Genomic DNA, 23,521 nt, shown 5'->3' with positions numbered 1-23,521 from the left:
ATGGTAAGTAAATGCGTTATATCCAAAGATATGTATCTCAAATCTTTGTTGCCTAGTGTAATACACACGCCTATTTTTTTCAGAATTAAAAAAAAAAAGAAAAATAATCATTCCAATTTTTCTCCACCATTCTTGTCCTAATCACCATTATCAAATCTCATTGTCATTCTCCTTCTTCCTAAATCTTCTTTCTTCTTTTTCCTTCACTGTTCCCAAATGGTTCATCTCCTTCAGTCCACCTTCATCTCCACCACACCACATCACACCATATCCACCAACCTTTGCCCTTTTCTTTTAATGTCTTTCCAATCATCTATTTGCACAAAATTCGATTGTTTTAATGAATACAATATTTGGATAGATTGTATCGTTCTGCGTCGTTACATAATGTCACACATCCATAATTTAAATGATAAACCTACAATAAAGTAGGGTACGAGGTAGAGCTACTATGAAAATGTAGGATAAAAAGATGAAATATGATTATTAATAAATAATAAATAAAAATAAAATAAGAAAATATTAAGATAACTATGCAATCACACCAAATCGGTCGTTATATAAATTAAAATGAGTCTTTTCGTCATTATCTAAAGATGAATTTAAACAATAGGATACATGATAATTTAAGTGACAATCGAAACAAACATTGCATTTGACCTAACAATACAATATAATACAATACAACACAACGGGTAACAACCATCCAACAAGGTGTAAAAGCGTTCATTGACCTTTTTGTCCTCGTTAAAAGACTCAATAATAGAAATTGATTAGTAGATTCCTAATCCTATCTTGACATGGTTTGTGCGATTGCAAATTAAAGGATTAAAATAGTCTTTCTTTTATCGTAGTGTTCTAATATTTAGGATTTGAATACGATAATTAATGGAGTAGCTGTAGGATTTGTTAATTCTTGTAGGTTAATATTCTTGTAAGATTGGGAGTAGCTCTGTAGTTGATTTGTTAATTCTGGTAGGTTAATATTCATTGGATTTTCTGGTATATTTTCTTAATTCATCGAGTTTATATTTTTATTGAAATACATCATAAGTTTGATAATAGTAACCAAAATTCTAAGGTTGATATGACATAGTCACATTTGAATTAAAGGTAAGAATGTGCTTGTTACGCATGACATTCACGGTGATTTTGGTGATACAACATAAAGTCAATTGATGATGGAATAGTCTCACACATAACCGAACCAAAAGAAAGTGTATATAGTTCCGTAATAAAATTTCAAGTCATTCTTTTTTAAAAATTATTTTATGAATGTATATAGAGAGATAGATACATGAAGTTATACATCGTAGAAAGAATGATGGATGAAAAGGAGGCTCATATCCAATGGCTTGCATGATAAGAATATGTCATCTAAATTTAAATATAATTTATTTATTTTTATGACAAGGAAAACCCGCTTCTATACAATAGCTCGCAAACCACATAGGAGAGATAACCCGACTAGACAAGCCCGATGCGACGAGCTCGATCCAGAAGACAAACCCACATTTGCTGGCAAGAGGTTTTGAACTTGAGACCTCCAACATGGAAGTCCCAAGCCCAAACCACTGGGTAACCTGAAAGTAAAAAGTGGTTGTTAAATCAACCAGGGGGGAGCCACCTAGTACTAAGAGGAACTCCCTTCGGCGGAAAATTATATTAATTATATATGGTTAAAATAAATTTTTATGTATATATAGTAGATGTGGAACCCTCTTCATCTACTTTGTGTGCCTATTTCTACATATTTTGAACTCCCTTATTGAAAATCCTAGCTCCACCACTAAAATCAACGTAACTAGCTTTCATTGTAGACAAGATTATTCAAACAGATCCTTATAGATTAATTAATATTTGCATGCATCACAATATAAGAAAAACAAGCAAACTGTACAGCGCTCTTTGTATGTAACACCAACAAAAACTGAAATTTCTAAGCATCTAACTAAATTTCTACAATCTCTTAACTGTATAATTAGTTACAACCAAAAAATTACCCCGTGCTCAACTCATTCTCATCTGTTGTCAAATTCAAATCCAAGAACAAAGTTCTTTTAGTATTATCCAAACCTGTCTTGTCATGAAGAGCTTTTGCAAGTTCATCACTCTTCAAATTCTCCTTTAATTTCGTCTGGTCGTAACCACTGTTGATCAAATTCTCGTCCAATTTCTTCTTCTTATGCTGCTCGAGCTGATTCAATTCATCTCGATGTTTTCTCATATGTCCTCCCAACGCTTGTCCAATTGCAAAATCTTTACCACAAATGGAGCATTCATGTTTTTTTAGATTAACAGGTAATAATTGATCACCGTTAGTACTCATCGTCGTAAGCCTATTTTTGTGACTTGTCATATGCCCGCCAAGTGCTTGAAATGATTCAAATCGTTTCTTACATTTCTTGCACTTGAAGAGTTTAAGTCGTCCTAACGACTAGTTCCTCTTCATTATATCCACACAATTCGCCATTGCGAATTTCTCCACAGATTCTTCTTCTACTTTGCTTTTCAACTTCATGTCCATGGTTGTAATCGTTTTAAATTATATTGCGATAAGAGAATAGTCGTCGCACTAAACTATAAGTAATAGTAATAGTAATACAAATATTGGAGTGAATTCAATTGTGGATTACTGAGTTATTACAACTATATATATATATAGTGTTCGTTTTTTCTTTTTACTAACCGAGTTGAATTCGGATTTGTTTGCCTAAAACAAAATTAAAAGGGATAATATGGAAATTGAATCCCATGCAGTAAACTAACTACTAACTAGTAGAAGGTTTTCTTGTTTTCAGATTTAATTAGATTTTTATATACATAGACTGAAAATAATTTTTAAATTTGTGTAAATTAATTTAATAGGTTATTTACCTTATTTAATTTCTAAATAACTAGTTCCTTCAATGAATTCCAATTATCCATGGCTGTCCTAATTTATCGTCCTCTCGACTTTCTCTTTATTTTTATTGTCAAATATTTAATTTCACACAATAATTTTTAATTTTGAATGATATAAATTATTGTAGTTGTTCATTCTAATTCTTCTCAGGTAACAAGTTTTATTTTTTTAATTTATTGTAAAAAAATTAATTTCATGCCACGATTTTTAGTTTTGAATGATACAAATAATTGTAGCTATTTATTTTGATTCTTGTCATGTACACAATTATCTTTGCATTCTTTACCAGTATAGTTTATCAAAAACTTTACGACAAAGAAAAACGCTATACATTAAATTTTTGGACTCTCCAAATTAAAGTGCACGTATATAAGACAACAAAATATCAAACTCTCTTATATAATCACATAACTTTGACAGTTTGGATTATTAAGATATGGAGTTTCAATGTTAGTAAATGAAAATATGATGTGTGCTTATCGTGTATTGTGTATCCATTAAATACGCTTATAAATAGTCATTAATTAAACACATTTTTTTGGGTCGGAGTCAAATCCTAGTTTAAATGTTTTCTTCATTGTGTTCCTCATCCTCATTCATTCTTCTTCTACTTCTATCAATTTTAAAAATTGACATATCATAAACGTAAATCTTTTGATTGAATAATATATCAAAAAATTCGAAACAGTGAGAGGAGCTCATATCTAAATTTTAGGAGTGTTTTATAGGAAATTTGAGTTATTTAGGATTGATAAAAAATAATTTGCAAAGTATACTTTATTATATTAACAATATAAAAGTATATATATCTATGATATATAATTATAAATTATCTATATACAAATATATAATATTTTTACTATATCAACATTAATACATTACATATGATCAATGTTGTGAACTCAATGGAGACATCTACTAGTTGCGTCGGAGTACTAGAAGTGTAATTCCACCTAAAAGGTTGGACAATTACTTTTGGGAAGGAAGAAAGGCACGTGTGCAAGGCGACGATTAGTTATGCAAGTTGTATAAAAGTGTGAGAACGTGGGTAGGAAAAGGGGAGGCAGTTAATTATGATTCTAAATGTCACCCTCTTCTTCTGTCTTCTCAACCCAATTCTAGGCTTCTAGTTTTAGATTTCAAGTGTATTTCCTTGTATAAGTGTTACTTATAGTTCTTTTGTGTATGTTCTGTTGTATTGTAATTGTATTCAGTAAAACATATTAGTTTATATATAAAAGTTGAGAGTGTTACAATCATTCTATTGAAAATAATTTGTATTGCTGGTATATATTTTATAATAGGCCTATTGTAATTATACAACAGACCGGACAATGATCATTAATCTACGTTCTTTTCCCTTAAAAAGTAGCTATTCGTGCAAATGGCCCAAACTTACCGGCCAATGCATGGAAGGTTCATGAGCAGCCTAATACGAGTGTGTTTGGTATATTGTTTTTCAATTTTTTTCATATTTGATCAAAGTATTTTTTTCTAGGAAAACAAGCTCTTTAAAAAATGAGAGTAGGAAAAATAAGTCTACACGTGACATTCCAAATTTATTGTCTCTTCTCCACTACCCAACATCCCCAATCCCACCCCTTGATCATCCCTCCCCCAAACTCCCACTCCCTATCCCACCCAGTCCACATAGTTAGAACAATACTTATTATCTTACTTACTAGTCAAATATAAAAAATAAATAAGAAATTAACTTATTTTCCAATTCTAAAAAAACATTTTAGATAGAAAACAATTGGAAAAATTACTTGGATTGATACCTTTTAATAAATAATTATTGATTTTAGCAATGCTTTTTATTTATTATCATTTATAGCAATACATAACAATAATATGATAAATCTGCAATATGTATTAAAAGTGATTTATTTATGCAATATATATGTATTATAACTGTTTTTAAAAAAAAATACATTATGCTTATTTAGTAAGAAATTGACACATTGTATTATAAATATATTAAAATGTGTGATAAATGTAATATCTACCAATAAAACCTGTATTATATGTGTTCTATAAATTATTCTCAGTAATATGTATTAAAACTGTATGTGTTCTATAAATTATGTATTAAAATTGTATTAAAAGTGAAAAAAATGTTATTACTATAAATGATAAATATTTTTTTAATATATATTTACGTAAGTTTCCCAAAAATATTTTCCTACCAAAATACACTATAATCTTGGGTTGGTCAAATCAGCCCTCCTTTTCTGTGATTATCGGAGGGAAAAGTAAGTGAAGAAAAACCATCCAAGGTTCTGACTCTCCTTCCATGCTAGAGAGGTAGAAACAACATGAATGAATCGGTAAACAACAAGGAGAATGTAGTTGGTAGTGGTGGCGGATTAACGGCGGAACAGAAAGCTCGAATCTCTTCAAAGTTCAGAGCAGCAAAGGCACTTCTTGCTCGCAAAAGGCCACTCCATGATTGCTCCACCACATCCCTCGATAAGTACGCTTTTCTTTCTTCAATTTCAAATTCATTGTTTGTTGCTTCTTCTTCATAATATCTCCACCTATAAAATAGACACATTAGCTATATCTATTTTTTAGGGTTCAAATCAATTCAATCAGAAAGGGGAATTTGAAAAAAAGTAAGTATTTAGTGAATTTGATGTTTGCAACAAGTGAAGTCACGCAACATTTGATATTCCTTAAGGAGAATGCGGAGGCCACGAAGAAGCTAGCCCCTTGAGAAACTGTCCATTTGCAGTTACTTCTCTTTCAAGTTGATGGTGTAGAAATGAAAACTTCGTAACACATCATTATCTACATCCAACTTTATGTGCTAACCCGCCCAACCATGTATCTCTTCCTTCTAGGCTAGGATTACAATTTACACTTAACCAAAATTGCATAGAATTCACAACATCTTAATTGGAAAAAAGTTCGTCTTCCCTGGTAATTTGCCTGTCGACAAGATTCCACTTATAAGTACGCTATTCAGTGATCTAAGTTCCATTTTTCTTCGAAAGGCTATGGATTTTGATACTGATTATTTTCCCCTTAGTCATGAAATCATTTAATATCTCCTTGATTACTCAATTCCGATGCGCTGATTTCTTCTAATTTTGAATTTTGTGGTAGATGTATTGACCTTGAAAAATAAAGGTATCAACAATTTAAGTTAATCTGGAAATTGTTTTCTTTTTCTTGTATGCTTATTTGTTGTTCAGTACATGCTTCAATAGTAAGTTTGAAATGCTTGTTCAAATTCTTTCTTCTTTGTTTAATGTTTTGATGTATCTGGTATTCTTTTATTAGAGTTGGGAAGGCTCAGAGAACTACATCATCAGATCGGATTAACGGTGATAAAAGGTTTCCTCTTACTGAGATTCAGATGAACACTCCGTCTCCCATCTATGAGAAGGGTTCCAATAAAACGCTCAATGTGTTTACCAGTGTTAAGGGCTCACAAGTCCGTGAACTTGATTGCAGCATCAATGCAAGGACTAAGTGTGAGACACGATTTCAAACAGTTGAAACTTTCACGTTGTCTAGCAATATAAGTGAATCAGTTGAAGCTAAACTAAGTGAAAACACTGAAATTGTTCAAGTGGAAAGCATGGGTGGGTTGGATACATGTAGAACTCCAGTGAGGCAACCTGGATTTTCTGGCTTGAGTGAGTCATCTTTTTCATCAACTGTGCTAGATGATGATTTTGATGAACACATTTTGGACGAAATAGATGCTTTATGTGAGCAAAACTCAAAAGGAAAGCCTGAAATGAAGAGGTTCAACAGCATTCCAATTGAAAATCATCACATAAACAACTTGGACAAGGAGGATAACTTAAATACCGTTGTTTGTAGTGACAATTCAGGACAGGAGTGCATTTTGATATCAAGGGGCAATCAAGAAAGTGAAGCAGAAAGATCAAAGAGCAGCGAACCTGATAACTCAAATCTTGTCAGGTCAGATGAAGCTTTTAAACTTGAATGCATTCTGAATTCAACTGGTAATCAAGCATGTGAAGTAGAGGATCCAAAAAGCTCCAATGCCACAGATACTGGGAGCAAGTTGGAGGCAACAGATATCAGGAACATGCCTGAGGATTATATACAGTATGTAGAGTCGCTGAATGACAGACAACAGGAGGCAGCTTGTAGTGAAATTTCAATCCCTCTAATCATTGTTGCTGGACCAGGAAGTGGCAAGGTCTTTACTTTCTCATGGTTTAAAAATGAAATTTGTATGTCTTCATCAATAGTTGTTTGATTTCTTCTATTTGCATTTCAGACATCTACAATGGTTGGGCGAGTCCTGATGCTACTGCACAAGGTAGCGCGATGACTATAAGTGCTACTATATCATTATACTTTTGTCAATGCCATGTCTGGCAGGTGACGGATCTAGTCAAGTATCTAGTATCTACTTCTGAGTTTTCTTCCTCTCCCTTCCTTTGCTTGTTGTTATAGGGTATTGGCCCATCAAACATTCTTGCTATGACTTTTACAACAGCAGCAGCTTCTGAAATGAGGGAGAGAATCGGAAGAGTTGCAGGGAAGGCAGCAGCAAAGGAGCTCACGATCAGCACATTTCACTCGTTTTCTTTGCAACTTTGCCGTATGCATGCTGAGAAGTACGTATATCTTGATTTGGTTCTTAAATATTTAAGCAGTTGAACACTGAAAGAAGTAATCTTTTGCTTGCTATGTCTTGTTATGTTGAAAAAATGAGTCTCATGTAGCTCAAATACCTTCTGTTTACATGTCTTTTTAGGTTTTATTGTTTGGCAGGCAAACATTTATGAAAAGATGGCTGAAGATAAATCTAACTGGAAAGTTCCAAACTTGAATTTTCCGAACCACAATGATTGCCACTGTTTTAGACTTACTACCATTAATTGATTGAGTAATGTCCTAATAAAAAGGAAAGCACAGGGTGATGTAAGCTACTACCGTTGTTGAGTTAGTCTATCATATTCTAAGATCAAGGTATTGCTAGTGAATTCCGTAATCCATGTTTCTGTACGGAATAATAGACTAGTTCAGAGCTATGCCTTTTGTCTTTTTCTTGGTTCAAGAGTGATTGCCCTGCGGTAAGCTGTACCTCCTTTTGTAATAGCATATTTTACCTGGTATACTAAACTTGCCACTCAATGGACTCGTATATTGTTATAAGTGGCTCAAATCAATTTAGCCATGCTTCGTTTTGGACAATTGATTAAACTTTCACGTTGTTCCAATAGGCATCAGAATCTAGTTTTCCATAGTTATGTGCATTACTCTGTACTGCCTCCTGGCTGCCCCAAAGCTTCCATTTTGTATATTCTATTGACAGAGAATCTCCCATCGCTGCTATGGTTCTGGTTAATAACATTTGGAATGGGTGAGGTATCTTTAAATTTGTCAACTTCCTTCGGAACCCTCTATCAATCTCCTAATCATTTAAGTTCCTTCTGAAACAAATATTCTACCCGTGAGGTGTTCAGGAGTCTGCCACAGTTGCTTCAGGATTGCTGCATATAGAAAATGTCCGGAAAAGCAAACATCAAAGGTTCTTGCCAATTCCATGGTTCCTTCCAAAACAGTCTTTAAACCATCACCCACCTTATGGACAACATAATTATTGAAGCTTGCCATAAATTTCTAATGCTCCTCCAAACTGATAAACTATTAGTGTTGACCACTTCATCAGTGCACCATTGACTTGATTGTCCATATTTGCTCCTGATCACCTCCTTCCATAAAGCTTGGCCTTCATTAGCATATCTCCATAACCACTTCATCAAAAGGCAATTATTATGTTATTTCAAATGTCTGATACCAAGACTCCTTGCTTTCTGCAATATCTGTGTTGATGCACACAATATTACCCCCAAGTAGGTAATGGGTACCAATGTTTTGGACGGCGAAAGGCGACAAGGTTCTACCTCGCTTCACGACGAGGCGAGAGGCGAGGCTCTTGCCTTTTTGAAGTGAGGCACCAATTAATACGACTCAAGTATTAATAAGACAAGCAATGCTAAAACAGAGGAATGAGAAAGAACAAACTGGGCAGATTGCAGGTTGAGAAAGAACAAAAAATTGCCTTACTAGTTAAGGAGAAAGAAGAAAGAAGAAAGAAGAAAGACGGTCACAAAAATCGAAACAGAGGAGAAACGAGAAGAAAGACGAAGAGAAGGCGTACCCAACCTGAGCCCTGAAGTCTGAAGAAGAGAGTTGACTTTGAAGTTTGAGGTGCTTAAATCACAAATAGACCTTATTTTTACATTTTAAGTTTTAAATTGTTAAGTCAATTTTTCCTTTTTTTACAAAAGGTGACGCCTCTGTCGTGTCGCCTTGCCTCTCGCCTTGCGCCAAAGGTGCTAAGGCGAGCGCCTTTCACATTGATGGGTACAACACTGACTCTACAACTCAATTCTTGTGCTAACTCTTCAATGTTACCTACCTCAACCACTGGTATAATCTCACACTTACCGAGGTTGACCTTAAGCCTTGAGACAATCTTATGCCAAATAAGGATCTGTCTCAAATAAGACAACAAAGAGACATTTGGATCACACAACACCAACATATCATCTGCAAATAGAAGATGGATACCCTCAAATCAAATTGCCCCTGAACAAGGCAGTGAAACCTCTCAATAATCCTTCTGCAATGACCCTATCCATCATAGTGGTTTGGGACACAGGAAATAGAAAAAAGTGACAAGACCTTGCTTCGTTTAAAGCGTGAAGCAAAGCGCTTGCTTCATTGAAGTGAAAGCGCAATTTGAAAGAAAATAGAGACATTATATTAAGAAATATCCGGAGTCCCGTGTGACAAGAATGTACCACTAAAACTTAAAGGTAAGTTCTACAAAGTGGTGGTTAGGCCGACTATGTTGTATGTGACGGATTGTTGGCCAGTTAAAAACTCTCATGTTCAGAATATAAGAGTGGCAGAAATGAGGATGTTGATATGGATATTCTAGGAGAGATAAGATTAGGAATGAAGATATCTGGTACACCGTACAAGGTGGGAGTGACCTCCGTGGTGGACAAGACGAGGAAAGCAAAGCTGAGATGGTTCAAGCATATGAAGAGGAGATGTGTAGATGCGCTAGTGAGCATGTGTGAGAGGTTTGCCCTGGTAGGTGTAAGGAGAGGTAGGTATGCCAAAGAAGTATTGGGGGAGGTGATAAGATAGGACATGATGCATCCTGATCTTATCGAGGACATGATCTTAGATAGAAAGACATTGAGGTCGCGAATTAGGGTAGAATGTTAGTAGGTAGTGGAAAAGTGTCACTTTCCATCGGGTTAGGTTTGGTGGTTGTTTGTTTGGCACACTATATCCGTTTCTTCTTCCATAGCAGTGGTATCAACAACATTGCATTGTTGCTTGTCCCTCATTTTTTTTTTTTTGATGACAAGGGAAACCCGCAGCCGCTACCCTTTGGATGCGCACAGGGTAAAACCCCCACTTCTATGCAATAGCTCGCAAACCACATAGGAGAGGTAACCCGCACTAGGCAAGCCTGGTTTGACGAGCTCGACCTAGAAGGCAAACCCCTTGATTTTGCGGGCAAGGGGTTTCGAACTTGAGACCTCCAGCATGGAAGTCCCAAGCCCAAACCACTGGGCCACCCCGAAGGGTTCCCTCATTTTTTGTGCTTCGGTTATTGCATTATTTTAAAATTGCTATTGTTCCTTTTCTCTGAATGCTATGTATTGCTTTCTCTGTTATTTCCTTTGTCTTCTTTACTTTTGTATGTCCTTTCATACTGCTCCGAATTGCAATACTTGAGCCAAGGGTCTTTTGGAACCAACCTCTCTACCTCCATGAGGTTGGGGTAAGTAATGCGTACACTCTACCTTCGACCCTACCAGTGAAATCTCACTGGGTTTGTTGTTGTAGTTGGAAGTTCAAAAACTAACACCTTTTACTCAAGGTGTACTCCTCGCTTCACCTTAGCCTTTTTAAAGCATTGTTTAGAAGTTCTCTGTCTCTCTCCTCCACAACTAATGCATTTTATCTGAATTTTCCTTCACCTTCATATTGTCACATAGAAGGTGTTCATTGCAATGCATCAGTTCTTGCGGTGATAAATTGTCTAAATAGACACATGTTAATTCATCAATAGGTTAGGTCGAACACCTGAATTTCTCATATATGGACATGGGCAGCAGAGAAGAGCTGTCATTGAAGCAGTCCGCTTACTGGATGATAAAAAAAAGGGACCTCGTGATGAGCTTTGCCAGCTTGATGACAAGAATTCTCCTCAACATTTTAAGGAGAGATCAAAGAAGTGGTTAAAGTTTGTAACTCAAGTAAGTAGTTTTTGGGTTAAAGATACTGTTCCACTTAGTTTGGTTATAAAATTTTGCTGTCTTTTAAGTTTATATTTTGTCAAAAGGAGGACACAACTTTGATTAATTTTATCTGAAGTATCAATCGAACAATCTTTTGATGTTTCACATATATGCCGGGTAGATGAAGAGTGGCCTTTCTTTCCATTAGAGAATGCAGTATCTGCTGACTCTGCTCCATAGGAGTGACAGTATTTGGATATGCTGATTTGAAAGTTTCTGTCTATGGCATATAAGTGAACTATTTGAATATGTATAAACCAACTTAGCACCATATATTTTGTCTTCTTCTTCTTGGCATGTTGATAAAGACTCCCTTCTGTTTCAGTTTTTTTTTTGTCTTAGAGGGTGTTTGGATTAGCTTTTTAAAGGTAGCTTGTAAGCTAAAAGCTAAAAGCCATAAGTTGGGAATATCCACCTTTTGGCTTTTATCTTATTTTAATACTTTTTTAGCCTAAAAGTAATTGCTTAAAAGCACTTTTTGTCTTTTCCAAACACCACAAAAACTAGACAAGGAGCTTAAAAGCCAAAAACACTTGCCATAAGCCAATTCACATGATATGTTTTAGACCATAAGATTAAAGGACATTTTGGTACATCTCACATATCTTTAGTTTAAGACCACATGATTTAAAAGTCTTCTTTACTTTCTTAAACTCTGCGTCAAGTCAAAACCAGACAAACAAATTGAATTGGAGGGAGTAACTATTATGTGTCAAAACTGAAACTCTCTCCTCTGTACCCTTTTCCTTTTCATATTCAAATAGGATGTGTGTTGCACGCTTAATGGTTGTTATACTTGTACTTACATCTCTCCACTGAAATACAGGCCAAGTCTGCAGGAAGGACGCCGGATGACTACTACAAAATTGGAAATGAAACTGGAGTAAGCCGATAATCAGGGATTTTTGGTATTTTATCGTTCATATTTCCTTATTCTGATCTTGTAATATTGCTCAGGCTGCAGTTCTGCAAAGCTACAACGATACATTAAAATCATGCAATGCTTTGGATTACCATGACTTGATCAGTTGTTCTGTCAAGCTCTTGACTGATTTTCCAGAAGGTTGACTTAAGCGTTTCATAATAGACTGTAACCTAGTGCATTGTGATAACGCAGTTGTCTGAATCTGTTTGATTTTCATTTTCTTCAAATGAAGTTTTAGAAGAGTGCCAGGAATTATGGAAAGCCATGGTGATTGATGAGTTTCAAGACACAAGTGCTGTGCAGTATGGACTTTTACATATCCTTGCATCGCATAAACGCATAACTATTGTTGGTGATGAAGATCAGGTGAAGCTAGTCTTTTCTTACTTTATCCAGTGAAACATTTTTTTCTCGTCTTGCTGTGACAAGTTCTTTACTTCTTTTTCCTTTCAAGTACCTTGCTGCTCAGAGTTTTCAATATCATTCTGCAGTCCATTTTTGGTTTTAGTGGTGCTGATGCCTCTGGATTTGATTCATTTCGGAAAGATTTTCCTTTGCACAAAGAGGTTTGGCAAACTCTTTATTATAGCCTGTCTTTTTAGTCCTTGTTTATATGAACTTCGGATACGGTTCTGATGGTCTCCTTATGATGTATATCAATCTCTATTCAGGTCAGGCTTAGTAAAAATTACCGGTCCACACGTTGCATTGTTGAAGCTGCATCGTTTCTTATACAAAATAATTCGAAAAGGTGCCAATCAAAACGTGTTCTCACTGATAATTCTGTTGGGTCAAAGGTAAATGATATTAGCGTTCTTATAAAGAAAAACATCCTCGATAGGAGTACCTTTTAACATATGATACGTTGCAGATAACTATCAAAGAATGCTGCAACGAGGATGCACAATGTTCTTTTGTTGTTGATAAAATATTAGAAATTGCTTCTGATGGCACAACTGAAAAGTCCTCTTTCGGCGACATAGCAGTTCTATTCCGGAGGCAGGTCAAGCTTTACCTAATGAAAAAGCAAACTTGTTTAAAATTTTTTGTGGGGTTTTGGCTGAAAATTCCTGCCTCTGTGGCTTCGTGTTGTACAACAGGTGTCGGGAAAAATCTTTCAAGCGGCATTTCGTAATAGAAAAATCCCATTCAATGTTCATGGTGTGGCCTTCTATAGGAAAAAGGTATCTTTTACCTCCCATCACTGCCAGATAGATTCATATGCTTTTAAATAGTCGTTCACCTGGTATGTTCATGCAATAGGTGGTCAAGGGCATCATTGCTATGCTTAGAACAACTTTACCTGGTTCCGATGATGGTTCATTTCGAAGAGTATTCAAGGCCTTACTGCTTTCAGAAAAAGAAGAAAAAATGAAGGTTGTCTTCCGTATCTATTTTGCTTCACGTATGGGCACTATGGCTATCCAATGCCTATTTTATTTAAAGCTTATTTTGACATTTTCTGTCCTAGGTAATTGAACACATTGAAAAAGTTTCCACTGTAAGGAAAAGTAGCTTCATTTCAGCAGCAAGAGACATATTTAGTGCTAAAGTATCTGGCACATTTAAGAGGTTTGTTCTAGAACTCCTTGTTGTGAAGCTGTCGATGATAAATGATCTTTTCAGTGGTACTAGTTATGATCTTGACCATAAATTTTTTAACTACTTCATTGGGTGATATTATATATCTATCTATGTGTTCTCAAATACTATCTGGATTTCCATATTCTGCTTTGCCTCCCTACACATATTCTATTTCTTTTTCTTGTCTTCTGGAAACAAAGAAAAAGCTTTTGGTCCTCTGTTTTGGCTTGATATTGAGTCTAAATATCTAATACAAGCAACTAGCTTCAAAGTACCTAGTTTCCCATTTCATTTGTAATTTACTGTGAATTAGTTTTGACTGTAACAAATAGGATTATAAATTTGTCTCTATTTATTTACAGGAGTCAACTTACTCAAGGGCGGAAGGTGTTGCTCATGATAGACATGATTTCAAAACTCGTCAAAAGGGTAAGTTTTTGAATCTTATGGATAATTATGTTCTATTTGGATGTAAATCATGTGAAGCTTTGTTGATATTTTATCATGTGTGCTGGATTGCAAAATCGATTTATCTGTCTGGACAGTTGAAAAGGCATTTTCGAAGGGCATTGATTGATTATGCATGTAGCTGATGACTGGTGTTGGTTTATACGATACTGAGTTTCATTTGTGCAATTTGGTGCTGAACTTTTTCTCATTTGGGGTTTGCTCAGATTGAATTCTTGGGTAATATTACTTGTTATACTTGCAGGAAGAGTCCATTTCAGCTGTCATTACTTCAGTGGCTAACATGATACCCCAGGTTGGTCGTTGTATTATAAAAACACAAACCTAAAAAGTTATATTTGTATGGAGAAAAAGAAAGATACACTTCCTCCGCTCCAATTTATGTGGCAGCATTACTCTAATTTTGCTAATAATTTAACTTAAACTTCTCTTTTACTCTTAATGTCAAACTTTTATAACCACACAAATATTGTGATTAAGACCACAAGTTTCAAAAGTCTTCCTTTCTTTTGTAAACTTTGTGCCTAATCAAACTATGCCACATAAATAGAACAAAGGGAGTATATGATAACAAGCTTCCTACTTTTGTCTGTGGAAATCTCGTTGAGAATTTCTAACGTCTTTGTCAAATCAAATCTTAGTTATTTGTTCATCACCTCCACCATCTTTCTTTTAATTTATTTATTTCAAACTAATGAAAGTTTCTTCTCATTAAAAGTGTCTATTTCATGCTAATCAAAGTGTCTTTCAGATTACAGCTTTATTACTATAAGCACCTTAATCTTTTGACATGTGACTTTCATTCTGTAGAAATACCTTCTTGAACAGCGGGCAGTTCATGATAATGATGGAGGGAAGTTGCTTAATGAAGATCATGATGTTAGACCTGTAAGTGTAATATGTTCCTTTGTGGTCTTGTTTTTTTATTTTCACCTTCACTGCTAATGCATGGCTTCTTCTATGTGAACTTATTCTTATCTTCTGTTTCTGTTTGACTCTCTTTTCGTTATTTTTCCTGTATAAAAATCGTTGCAGCAAGTGAAATGAGCAGATACATCAGAAGCTGTTTGTTTAATGGTGCAGGTTCTTCAATATCTATTGGACGATGTGTCTGATTTCCTAAAAACTCATAAGAATCCCATAGAAGGAGAAAGTGAATGCAAAACAGAAGGACAAGGTTGCGCCAACATACTGAAAGCTTTTATCGATCATATATCTGAACGGGAGAGTGAAAATTTCCGTACAAGGAAACATGATAACAAAGACTCTGTTACAGTCACGACAATTCATCAGGTTTCTGAATTCTCTAGCAATGTGTTATTTCACTTTGCTTCCTGGTGCTTCATTCCAATGTCCATATTTTGTGAAAAATTAATTGGATTTTTCCCTTTTTCATTTCTTCCGTTTGATTTTTTGTGTAGTCAAAAGGCTTAGAGTGGGATACGGTTTTCATAGTGAAGGTATGATATGAGATCCATGCTTTCAGCATTGTTTTTATTCTCTGTATATCAAATGTTACATCACATTAATTGGACGAGCAAGGAGAGGGATAGTGGACTCCTCTTCCCACCCCTTTTAGTCATCAGAGAGACTTTTTATTCTCTACAACACCATTATTATTTGCAACGGGAAAGGTATAATCTGGAGGTAATGCTCGCATAAATTGGTCAGGCAAATGAATCGGAGATTCCCTTGTTACATGAATTTAATGGCATCACAAATGAAAGGAGCAACTCAATTGAGGTATTTATGTTTTTGAAATTTGAATCATTAGAGTAATCATCCCTTCTATAATATAAATCTCTTTTTATCCACTTCGAACATAACTTTTTTCTTGTTCTTGGCAACTTTAGGAGGAGAGACGCTTACTATATGTGGCAATGACTCGTGCACGGAAAAAACTTTTCATTTTGCATGTAATTATGGATTCAAATTGGCAGGTATGATGAACGGTTTGCTCTGGTTTATATTTGCTTTATTATTTCTTTCTCAAGCCTAGACACACTTGCTTTCAGGTTCTTCAACCTTCGCGTTTTCTGCGAGAAATTCCCCGTCATCTTCAAGAGACCCAGGTAAGATGTGTTTCAGTTGTAAGTATGTCTGTTACAAATGTTGTGTAACACCCCTGAAATTTTTAAGCTAAGGCCTGAACCCTTCTTTATTTTCATGTAAGGTCATATTGGGTGATTCTTAAATTGCTCATATTTGTAAAGGTCAATTCTTTAGTGTGAGAATTGATTTGGATATAAATTAAGGCCACAAGAACCCCCTAGCACAAAGTTGAGTTGAAAACTTCCTTACCGATTACGTTTTGACATAAAATTCTACTTAGGTCAACTTCAAACGATCATATCTCTCCGCACAAAATGAATTAGGTGACCCATGACCTATCAAATTGAAGGTCTATGAGTCCTCTTTCCAACGCCACCAAGTTTGCCTCATTTTGAGTTCAGAGCAAAAAGTTATGGCCGTTTTACCAGAGACTGTCACATCAGAGTTCCCAAAAGTCAATTCCTATGAGTTCCTTATACGGGTCGTAGAAATTTCGACGACCCGTACTGTCAACTCGTAGAAAACTTCAGAGAAGTCAATTTTTGGGGTCCAATTCCTACGGGCCGTAGTTTGGACCCGTAGAATGGACTTTTGAGCGTGAAAAAATTGTATAAATTCTATGTATTAGATCTACGGTCCGTAGAAACTTCTACGGGTAGTAGATGGACCTGTAGAATAAAATTGAGCTTTAGAATTCAATAAAAATTCTACGGATGAGATCTACAGTCCGTAGATGGACCCGTAGAAGTTTCTCGTCAGTTTTTAAGAGGGGTAGTTAAGTCTTTTCCCACCCCTTCTAAGGCTAAACCACGACGTTTTACACCTAGTTAAGGGTTTAAATAGTGTTAAACAATCCTTATATGTTCATTAACGCTTCCAAGTCTTAGAGCAAGGATCCCAGAGGAAAAAGCTAGGGTTTTGAGCATTCTTCGAGTTTTCACCGATTTGGAGAAGACTATCAGGAGGAGGATTTAGGGTTGGATTGGGGGGGGGGGGGGTTCTATGATTTGGTTTTTTTATCTCCCCGAAGAACAAAGTTATTGTTGAAATCGATGAAAACTCGAAGAACGCTCAAAACCCTAGCTTTCTCCTCTTGGATCCTTGCTCTAAGACTTGAAAGCATTAATGAATGTATAAGGATTGATTAACACTGTTTAAACCATTAACTAGGTGTAAAAACGTCGTGGTTTAGGCTTAGAAGGGTGGGAAATGACTAAACTACCCCTCTTAAAAATTGACGAAAACCTTCTACGGACCATAGATCCCATCCGTGGAATTTATATTGAATTTTAAGGTTCAAAATTTCATTCTTGTGGCAAAGAAGCACTGCAACCTTTCTCAATCCATTGGGCTTGCTTGGTGCCCCGTCTTGCCAATGCTTGTTGTGTGTACCATTTCTTTTAATTAGGTGTACAACCTAAAATCAATTTAGATTGAACCATTTAGTTTCTCTGTGTTGTAAGAGAGAGACGAATGATATACTTTATTCTTTTGTTTCATTTCTTCTGGAACAATCACAAATACTCTTTTTTATCAAGGATCTACTACCAGAAATTCAATGTGTAATCTCAGCATTCATGTGTATTCCTGAATAATCTCATTTTTCAATTATTCAACCATTTCATTTTACCAAGCTCAATGTTAGGCAGAATAGTCAGCATTTATCTCTTTCGATGTAACAACAAGATCTTTTACTTTAGTAAAGATTTAGTTTATGAGAATAGCCAAACAAACACAAACGGAACGACAAACTCCTTTTCAACTTCAAATTTTTTTAATAACTCAATTCTTTTCTATATGCCTATAACACATTCGACAAAGTGAGATTAACTAATCAACTCTTAATTGATCTGCATAAGCTCTTCTAATATGCAAGTTAATTGAACCATTTTTATGGCTGTTATAAAATATTGAAGTAAAATACTTCTTAAATTGAATTTATTTAGATAATTTGGTATGTGAATCCTATTCTTTTTGACAACATTTTGTTTTCTATCGCAATAGTCTGAGATTAAGATTATATTTTTGACAAATGCGGATCCACATTAGATTATTAATTAAGATAAGTTGCCTCAGTGCCCATGAAACCTTTTATGCGATGTGTGTTTATAGTTTCCGAAAACTGAGTTTGCTTTTTGAAAAAAGTGATTGTTGGAGTTGTTTTTGCAAAAGAACTTTAGTACTTCAAAAAATTTCAAACTAATTATTTTAAAATCTTTTGTATCTCGAAAACTTGTTTTAAGAGCTTTTGAGTTCTTTAAAGAGCTGAAAACTGAGTTTTGGAAATCTTGAAAGAATGTTGGTACTTCTTTTTTGCAAACACTACTCAACAAACATTTTTTCCTGAGAACTCAATATGAGTTTGGAGACAGTTTTTGGTAACTCCAAAACAAACACGACCTTTTAGTCTATAGCAACTTATACAATCCACTAAAATTTTTTGGTTGGCAAGATGGCCCTTGACATTCTGCAGAGGCTGCAACTTACCACTGTTTAGAGATGATTTTGTTTGTTTGACTTGCTTAATAATTGATATCTAAACACACTGTAAAATAAATTCATCTGGAGCTTATGGGTTTTCAATCACTACCTTGCACTTTTGCTAATTTTCTTATGAGTAAAGTAACCTGTCATTGTCTGCTTAATTTGCATTTTATGTTTTTCCGGTAGATCAAACAAATACCTTCTTGCTAACTTTTTTTTTTTTTCTAATAGGAAGAGCTGACCAATCACCAAAAACTCCAGAAGGAAACTCCTCAGAGTGGTTCAGCCGAAAAGGTGGAATCTGTTGATCATAGAATAACAATAGATGATCCTCTCAGTGAACCAGTTGACGGAATGTCCAAAGAGTCAATTGACACAATGGAGCTATGCAATTCCAAAATCTTCCTAAAAAGGTTTTCTTCGTTTAATCATCTTAATGGGTAGAAAAAGATATTAGTTCCCCTGTCCCAAATTGATTGTCATACTTGAGTTGTAAATGAGCTGAATTGAACTTACCCTTTAACGGGCAACTTCACTCTGCCTAGTTTCTATTGGCTCGAACTCGAGCCCGTTCGTGTAGTTGGGTTGATGTAGAGTTTGCTTTTATTGTCTATGTTGTCTGAATGAGCCAATAAAGAAAAATTTGAACGGAAACAAGACTAGCATTACATGTTAAATACATGACAAATGGGAATTTCTTATCAAGTAAAAATTGATATATAAAAATCTAAGTTAGCTTAGCTTTTGTGAACAGTAAACAAGTCAAGTCAATCTTTCGCAAGCTTGAGTCTTGTTATATGAGCTTGACAGTGGGCTCAAACATTTTTTCCGGGTCAAAAACCATTGTAATGGTGGGTGTTGGGTGGAGAACCCAACAAATTTACCCTTAGCATGTCTAATCCTAAGACATGGAAGACTCGTTTGGACATTCTTCAAAAGTGCTCTAACTTGACGAGGCAAAGAATGTCTTTCACCCAAGTTGGCTGATATGTCAGCAACCATATTGCTCAAACTCAGTTTGTTTATTCAAATAACGGGTGTTCGAGGTTTACTCATGAAGAATCAGCTCACTATAACTTTGGTTGTATTTCTTGATTAGTTAAATAGAGCCTACAATATTTTTATTTTTTTTTGTAACGAATAGAGCCTGCAATATTTTCGCTAGCTTACTATGTAAAAGGTGACATGAGTCTGTTAGATAACATGACCTACAAATCTCAGTGGAGGCAAGAAGCACTAGGTGATTTCTTCCTATCTGCCTAAGCCTAGGCAGGCAGTGTTTTACCCAGTACATGTGTGGGTGGGAGCTAGCAGGTACTCGATGAATTACTCGTAGGGCGTACAAGCTGGCCGAGACCCCACCATTATTAAACAAAAGAAGATAACATGGAATTATTTTGTCCTAGTACTGGTAAATTAGGACACTTATGATTGGGCAAAGAGACATAAGAATACTCCTGTTTATTATTTGGAGCCTAACTTTGATTGAATTTCTGATCTGATCTACCCAGATTTAATGCGGAAAACCGAACAGTTGTATCTCATTTGTTCCATCAATGGGCCAAAAAGCCTGCATTTCAGGAACCACAGAGGTTGCTTAAAAAGGTCAAAGTTTGTTCATTTGTTTTATTTTCTTTATGATTGGGTATATTTCTTAGGCAAGAGGAGCAATATTAACATTTAACTTCATGTATCCAATATTCCAATGTATCTTAAGTCAACACAGGCAAAGACCCGCTTATGGATGTTGGCAAATGGCGAGAATCATGCCACTTGAAGTTTTAAAAACAGTTTGTTTCAGTACCGTAACACAAGGCTGGATCTTAACATATTTGTCTTTTGGCATCTTCAGGTGGGTTTTGTCATTGATGAGCGCCTTAGAGTCAAGAAGAGCACTCACAAGGTCTTAGCCCTGTTTTTTTTCCCATTTCAACAATCAATTGACTGCATTTTTTCAGATAAATTAATAACATGACTCCAAAAATTCTGGTAATTCATTCCCTGATATTTTTCTTTTAGTTTTGGGCAGCACATGCCCTTGCTCAAAAGTCACAGCTGATATTTGGTGCCAACACCTAAATGCCAATAAAATTAGATAACCAAACCTCATGGTCTAGTTCTCATTATAGGAATCCCTTCAGTTGCACCTCTTCTCCACCAAATTCTTCACCGCCTTCTACCTCAGTATCCACCTTATGCCTTCATCCTTTGCCATCTGCTAGTCTCTTGTCTCTGGGGTTGGGGGCGTGACTACTACCTATTGGAAGGATAATGAAAAACTGGTACCTCCATTCTCCAGAAGCATGATGCTTTCTGTTTCCTTTGGAACCATGAGTCTCCATTTCTCTTCTTGTCGAATCTCTATTTTCAGAAAAATCAATAATAATATGGAAAAAAAAAATATTTGCCACCATACAACAAAACAGCTTTGTCTGTGAATCTTAGTATCTGCCACCTGGGTGATAAAGAAACGGACCTTGGACTTAACTCTACCCCAAAAGCTACCTTGTGAGGGGAGGATTGCCAAAGACCATAGAAGGAGACCAAATGACCCTATCCCACCGATGTGAGATACTCAACACTCCCCTGCACGCCCAGGGATATCTGGAGTGTGAGCAATATAAGACAGGGAGCCCAACATAAAAAATAAGGAATTGGGACAGGCATTCAGATTTCAGGAAGTGAAGTATGCCTATTTTTTGTGACCTGATGCGGCATTACTTGTTAAAAAGAATATTTATGATCAAGTTTTACCACTTAATCTTTCTGAAATTTATTTCCACATGTTCAATGTGCTCACATGTTTTTTGTTGATTTTCTAGGATGTTTTGCGTGCCTTAAAGTCCTCATTAACTTGTGAGGAAGCTTTGCATTATGCTGAATCTGTAAGTTAGCATCTCTGTCTGCAGTTTCTTAAGTACGTCAAGTATAGATTTATTCTAAAGAACCGCAATGTAAGTTAGCATCTCCATCAAATATTTCTTGTCCGGTTAGGTGTTGAACTGGGAGAAAATTCCTGCTGAGAAGCGTGCTTACATAATGAGAGAGAAACAGGTATCAGCTTAAACTCAATCTCCTTTAGTTCTCTTGCAATTTTTATCACATACATGAACAAGTGAAAGGCCTCCCTCGCTTGCACTCTGGCAGCACAAGGCCTTTGGTGAGGCATCCTGGGCTCCTGCCCAGCCTCCTCGTGATGCGAGTGCTGGCGTGAGGCAGCCTGGGACTTGCCTTGGTTCTTTTCTATTTCCCTTTAACACTTGGGTACTATTTCCATTTCAAACTCATTCCAACTTGTACCAATTAGTTCACTACCCTCATATGGTCCACACACAACTCGGGGTTACTTTAGTTACACCATTAAGCGCGCAATTAGTCCAGATTAATTATTATAAATCACAGGGCTTTAAAGATTTCATAAGCACAATGTGGATGGATGACGTTATCGACAATCCATCCTTTTCTGTTTCCCTATTCTCTGTACACATTAAAGAATAAGACGACGGAGAAAGCTTAGTGTGCATTTCGTGGTGTTTCCCCAAAAAGATTATTATTCTTCACTTGCTAATCACACGTTTTCCCTTGTAGGAATACTTCCAAAAACTACGAATTGAAAGTGCAATGGGTACATCAGAACCAACTCCCAAACAGGTATGCAGAATTTGTTATTCCCTGATCTTCTTTTGTTTTGTACTCATTGCATACAGGACAGAATTGTTAGTTTAACCGACTATAACACATTTTCAAAAATATTAACTGATGTACGTAAGCTGAAACCTGTAATCAACTTTGTGTGCACTCTTCAAACTTAGTGAATAGACGTGGACAGTCCAAGACATCCGGGACCGGAAGTATGCTTCACATAAAGTGGGTACAGTTTGAGTATGTTGCTAGCTACTATATAGAGTACTTAGTTGCAACATGTCCTATCCTCTTATGTCTTATTCATACTTAACATCCCTTTGTACTCTTTAGTGGTTTATAATACGCAAGGCTTGAGGGGTCTAGATTTTTGCTTAGTGGTGTTCCTTTCACTTACTTGGGTGGATCTTAGATTAAATATTTGGAAAACATTATAATGATGCACATGATTAGCTGCTACAGATTTTATAATGGTCACAAGTTTTAACAATAATCAGTACACATGCACACAATAATATTGTCTATTAAGGCTTTAAGCAAGGCCAGCGTTTTGGGGCTCAGGGTGTCTTATTCAGTCAGTTACTTCGTTTCCTTGTGGCAGATTGCATATCTTCAGAGTCTAGGATGCACTACTGTTCCTACATCCCGTCTCCATGCATCACGGTTGATTGAAGAATATAAATCCTTGTAGCAAGAGATTGAGACTTGATGCGAAAATTGCTTAATTCTTGAGAGTCCCTGGTAGTGCCAGCATTAGTAGCACCACCGTCAGTGCCTGAGCAGGTCGACAGGGAAAACAAGGTCCATGCATATGGGTATTATGAAGTCTGTTCTCTCTTAACAGGTTTTGGTGTCACCCTATTTATAATTCCGTACATGGTGTAGATGCTGTTGTTTCACATTGTAAATTGTGTTTAGAAATATGTTTCCCAAAGATCGAGTAGGCATTTATCAATCGTGGATAAAGTTGCCTCCGCGAAGCATGGCCTCACAAATTTCTCCACATATTTATATATATATGTGAAGCTGTTATTTCACTTTCACAGTTTCATTGCTTTATTCCTGATGCTGATAGTTTGTTTGTTAGATTCTTGAAGACACTTGTATATATAAATTTACAAATTCCAGATTTCGTGT

At 35.8% G+C, this 23,521-nt stretch overlaps 1 protein-coding gene and 1 pseudogene across 2 annotated transcripts; one reads left to right on the top strand and one right to left on the bottom strand.

The window, feature by feature from the left end:
* Positions 1-1,999: 1,999 nt before the first annotated feature.
* On the bottom strand, positions 2,000-2,527 carry LOC125823173 (zinc finger protein ZAT12-like; annotated as a pseudogene).
* Positions 2,528-5,149: 2,622 nt separating this feature from the next.
* Positions 5,150-23,443, top strand: LOC125823156 (ATP-dependent DNA helicase SRS2-like protein At4g25120). 2 transcript variants are annotated; one of them, XM_049502579.1, is made up of 29 exons: positions 5,150-5,381; positions 6,194-7,088; positions 7,170-7,211; positions 7,349-7,512; positions 11,001-11,187; positions 12,056-12,112; positions 12,187-12,292; positions 12,387-12,520; positions 12,646-12,720; positions 12,826-12,951; positions 13,026-13,157; positions 13,255-13,338; positions 13,418-13,531; positions 13,626-13,726; positions 14,101-14,167; positions 14,451-14,501; positions 15,017-15,094; positions 15,290-15,499; positions 15,628-15,666; positions 15,878-15,949; positions 16,060-16,146; positions 16,222-16,278; positions 18,974-19,155; positions 20,254-20,347; positions 20,595-20,645; positions 21,565-21,627; positions 21,737-21,796; positions 22,331-22,393; positions 22,986-23,443. In XM_049502579.1, exons 1-29 carry the CDS (start codon positions 5,224-5,226, stop codon positions 23,073-23,075), a joined length of 3,639 nt encoding a protein of 1,212 aa, XP_049358536.1. In that variant the 5' UTR covers positions 5,150-5,223; the 3' UTR covers positions 23,076-23,443. The 2 variants fall into 2 exon arrangements, 1 of the variants encoding a protein (XP_049358536.1); XR_007442689.1 differs by lacking the exons at positions 18,974-19,155; positions 21,737-21,796; positions 22,331-22,393; positions 22,986-23,443 and having other exon boundaries at positions 21,565-21,629.
* The last annotated feature ends 78 nt before the right edge of the window (positions 23,444-23,521 follow it).

Source organism: Solanum verrucosum, unplaced genomic scaffold (assembly GCF_900185275.1).
Source record: "Solanum verrucosum unplaced genomic scaffold, falcon-dt-bn FXZP01000199.1, whole genome shotgun sequence".
NCBI classification, from domain to species: domain Eukaryota; kingdom Viridiplantae; phylum Streptophyta; class Magnoliopsida; order Solanales; family Solanaceae; genus Solanum; species Solanum verrucosum.
This window is presented reverse-complemented; position numbering and strand designations above follow the sequence as displayed.

What these genes read in the sequence shown, in the direction of transcription:
- LOC125823156 (XM_049502579.1), top strand. Translation starts at nt 5,224, where the DNA reads ATGAATGAATCGGTAAACAACAAGGAGAATGTAGTTGGTAGTGGTGGC. An exon ending in CAGTTCTATTCCGGAGGCAG is followed by an intron (nt 13,158 to 13,254) that starts GTCAAGCTTTAC and finishes GTTGTACAACAG; the next exon opens with GTGTCGGGAAAAATCTTTCA. An exon ending in ATACGGTTTTCATAGTGAAG is followed by an intron (nt 15,667 to 15,877) that starts GTATGATATGAG and finishes TAAATTGGTCAG; the next exon opens with GCAAATGAATCGGAGATTCC.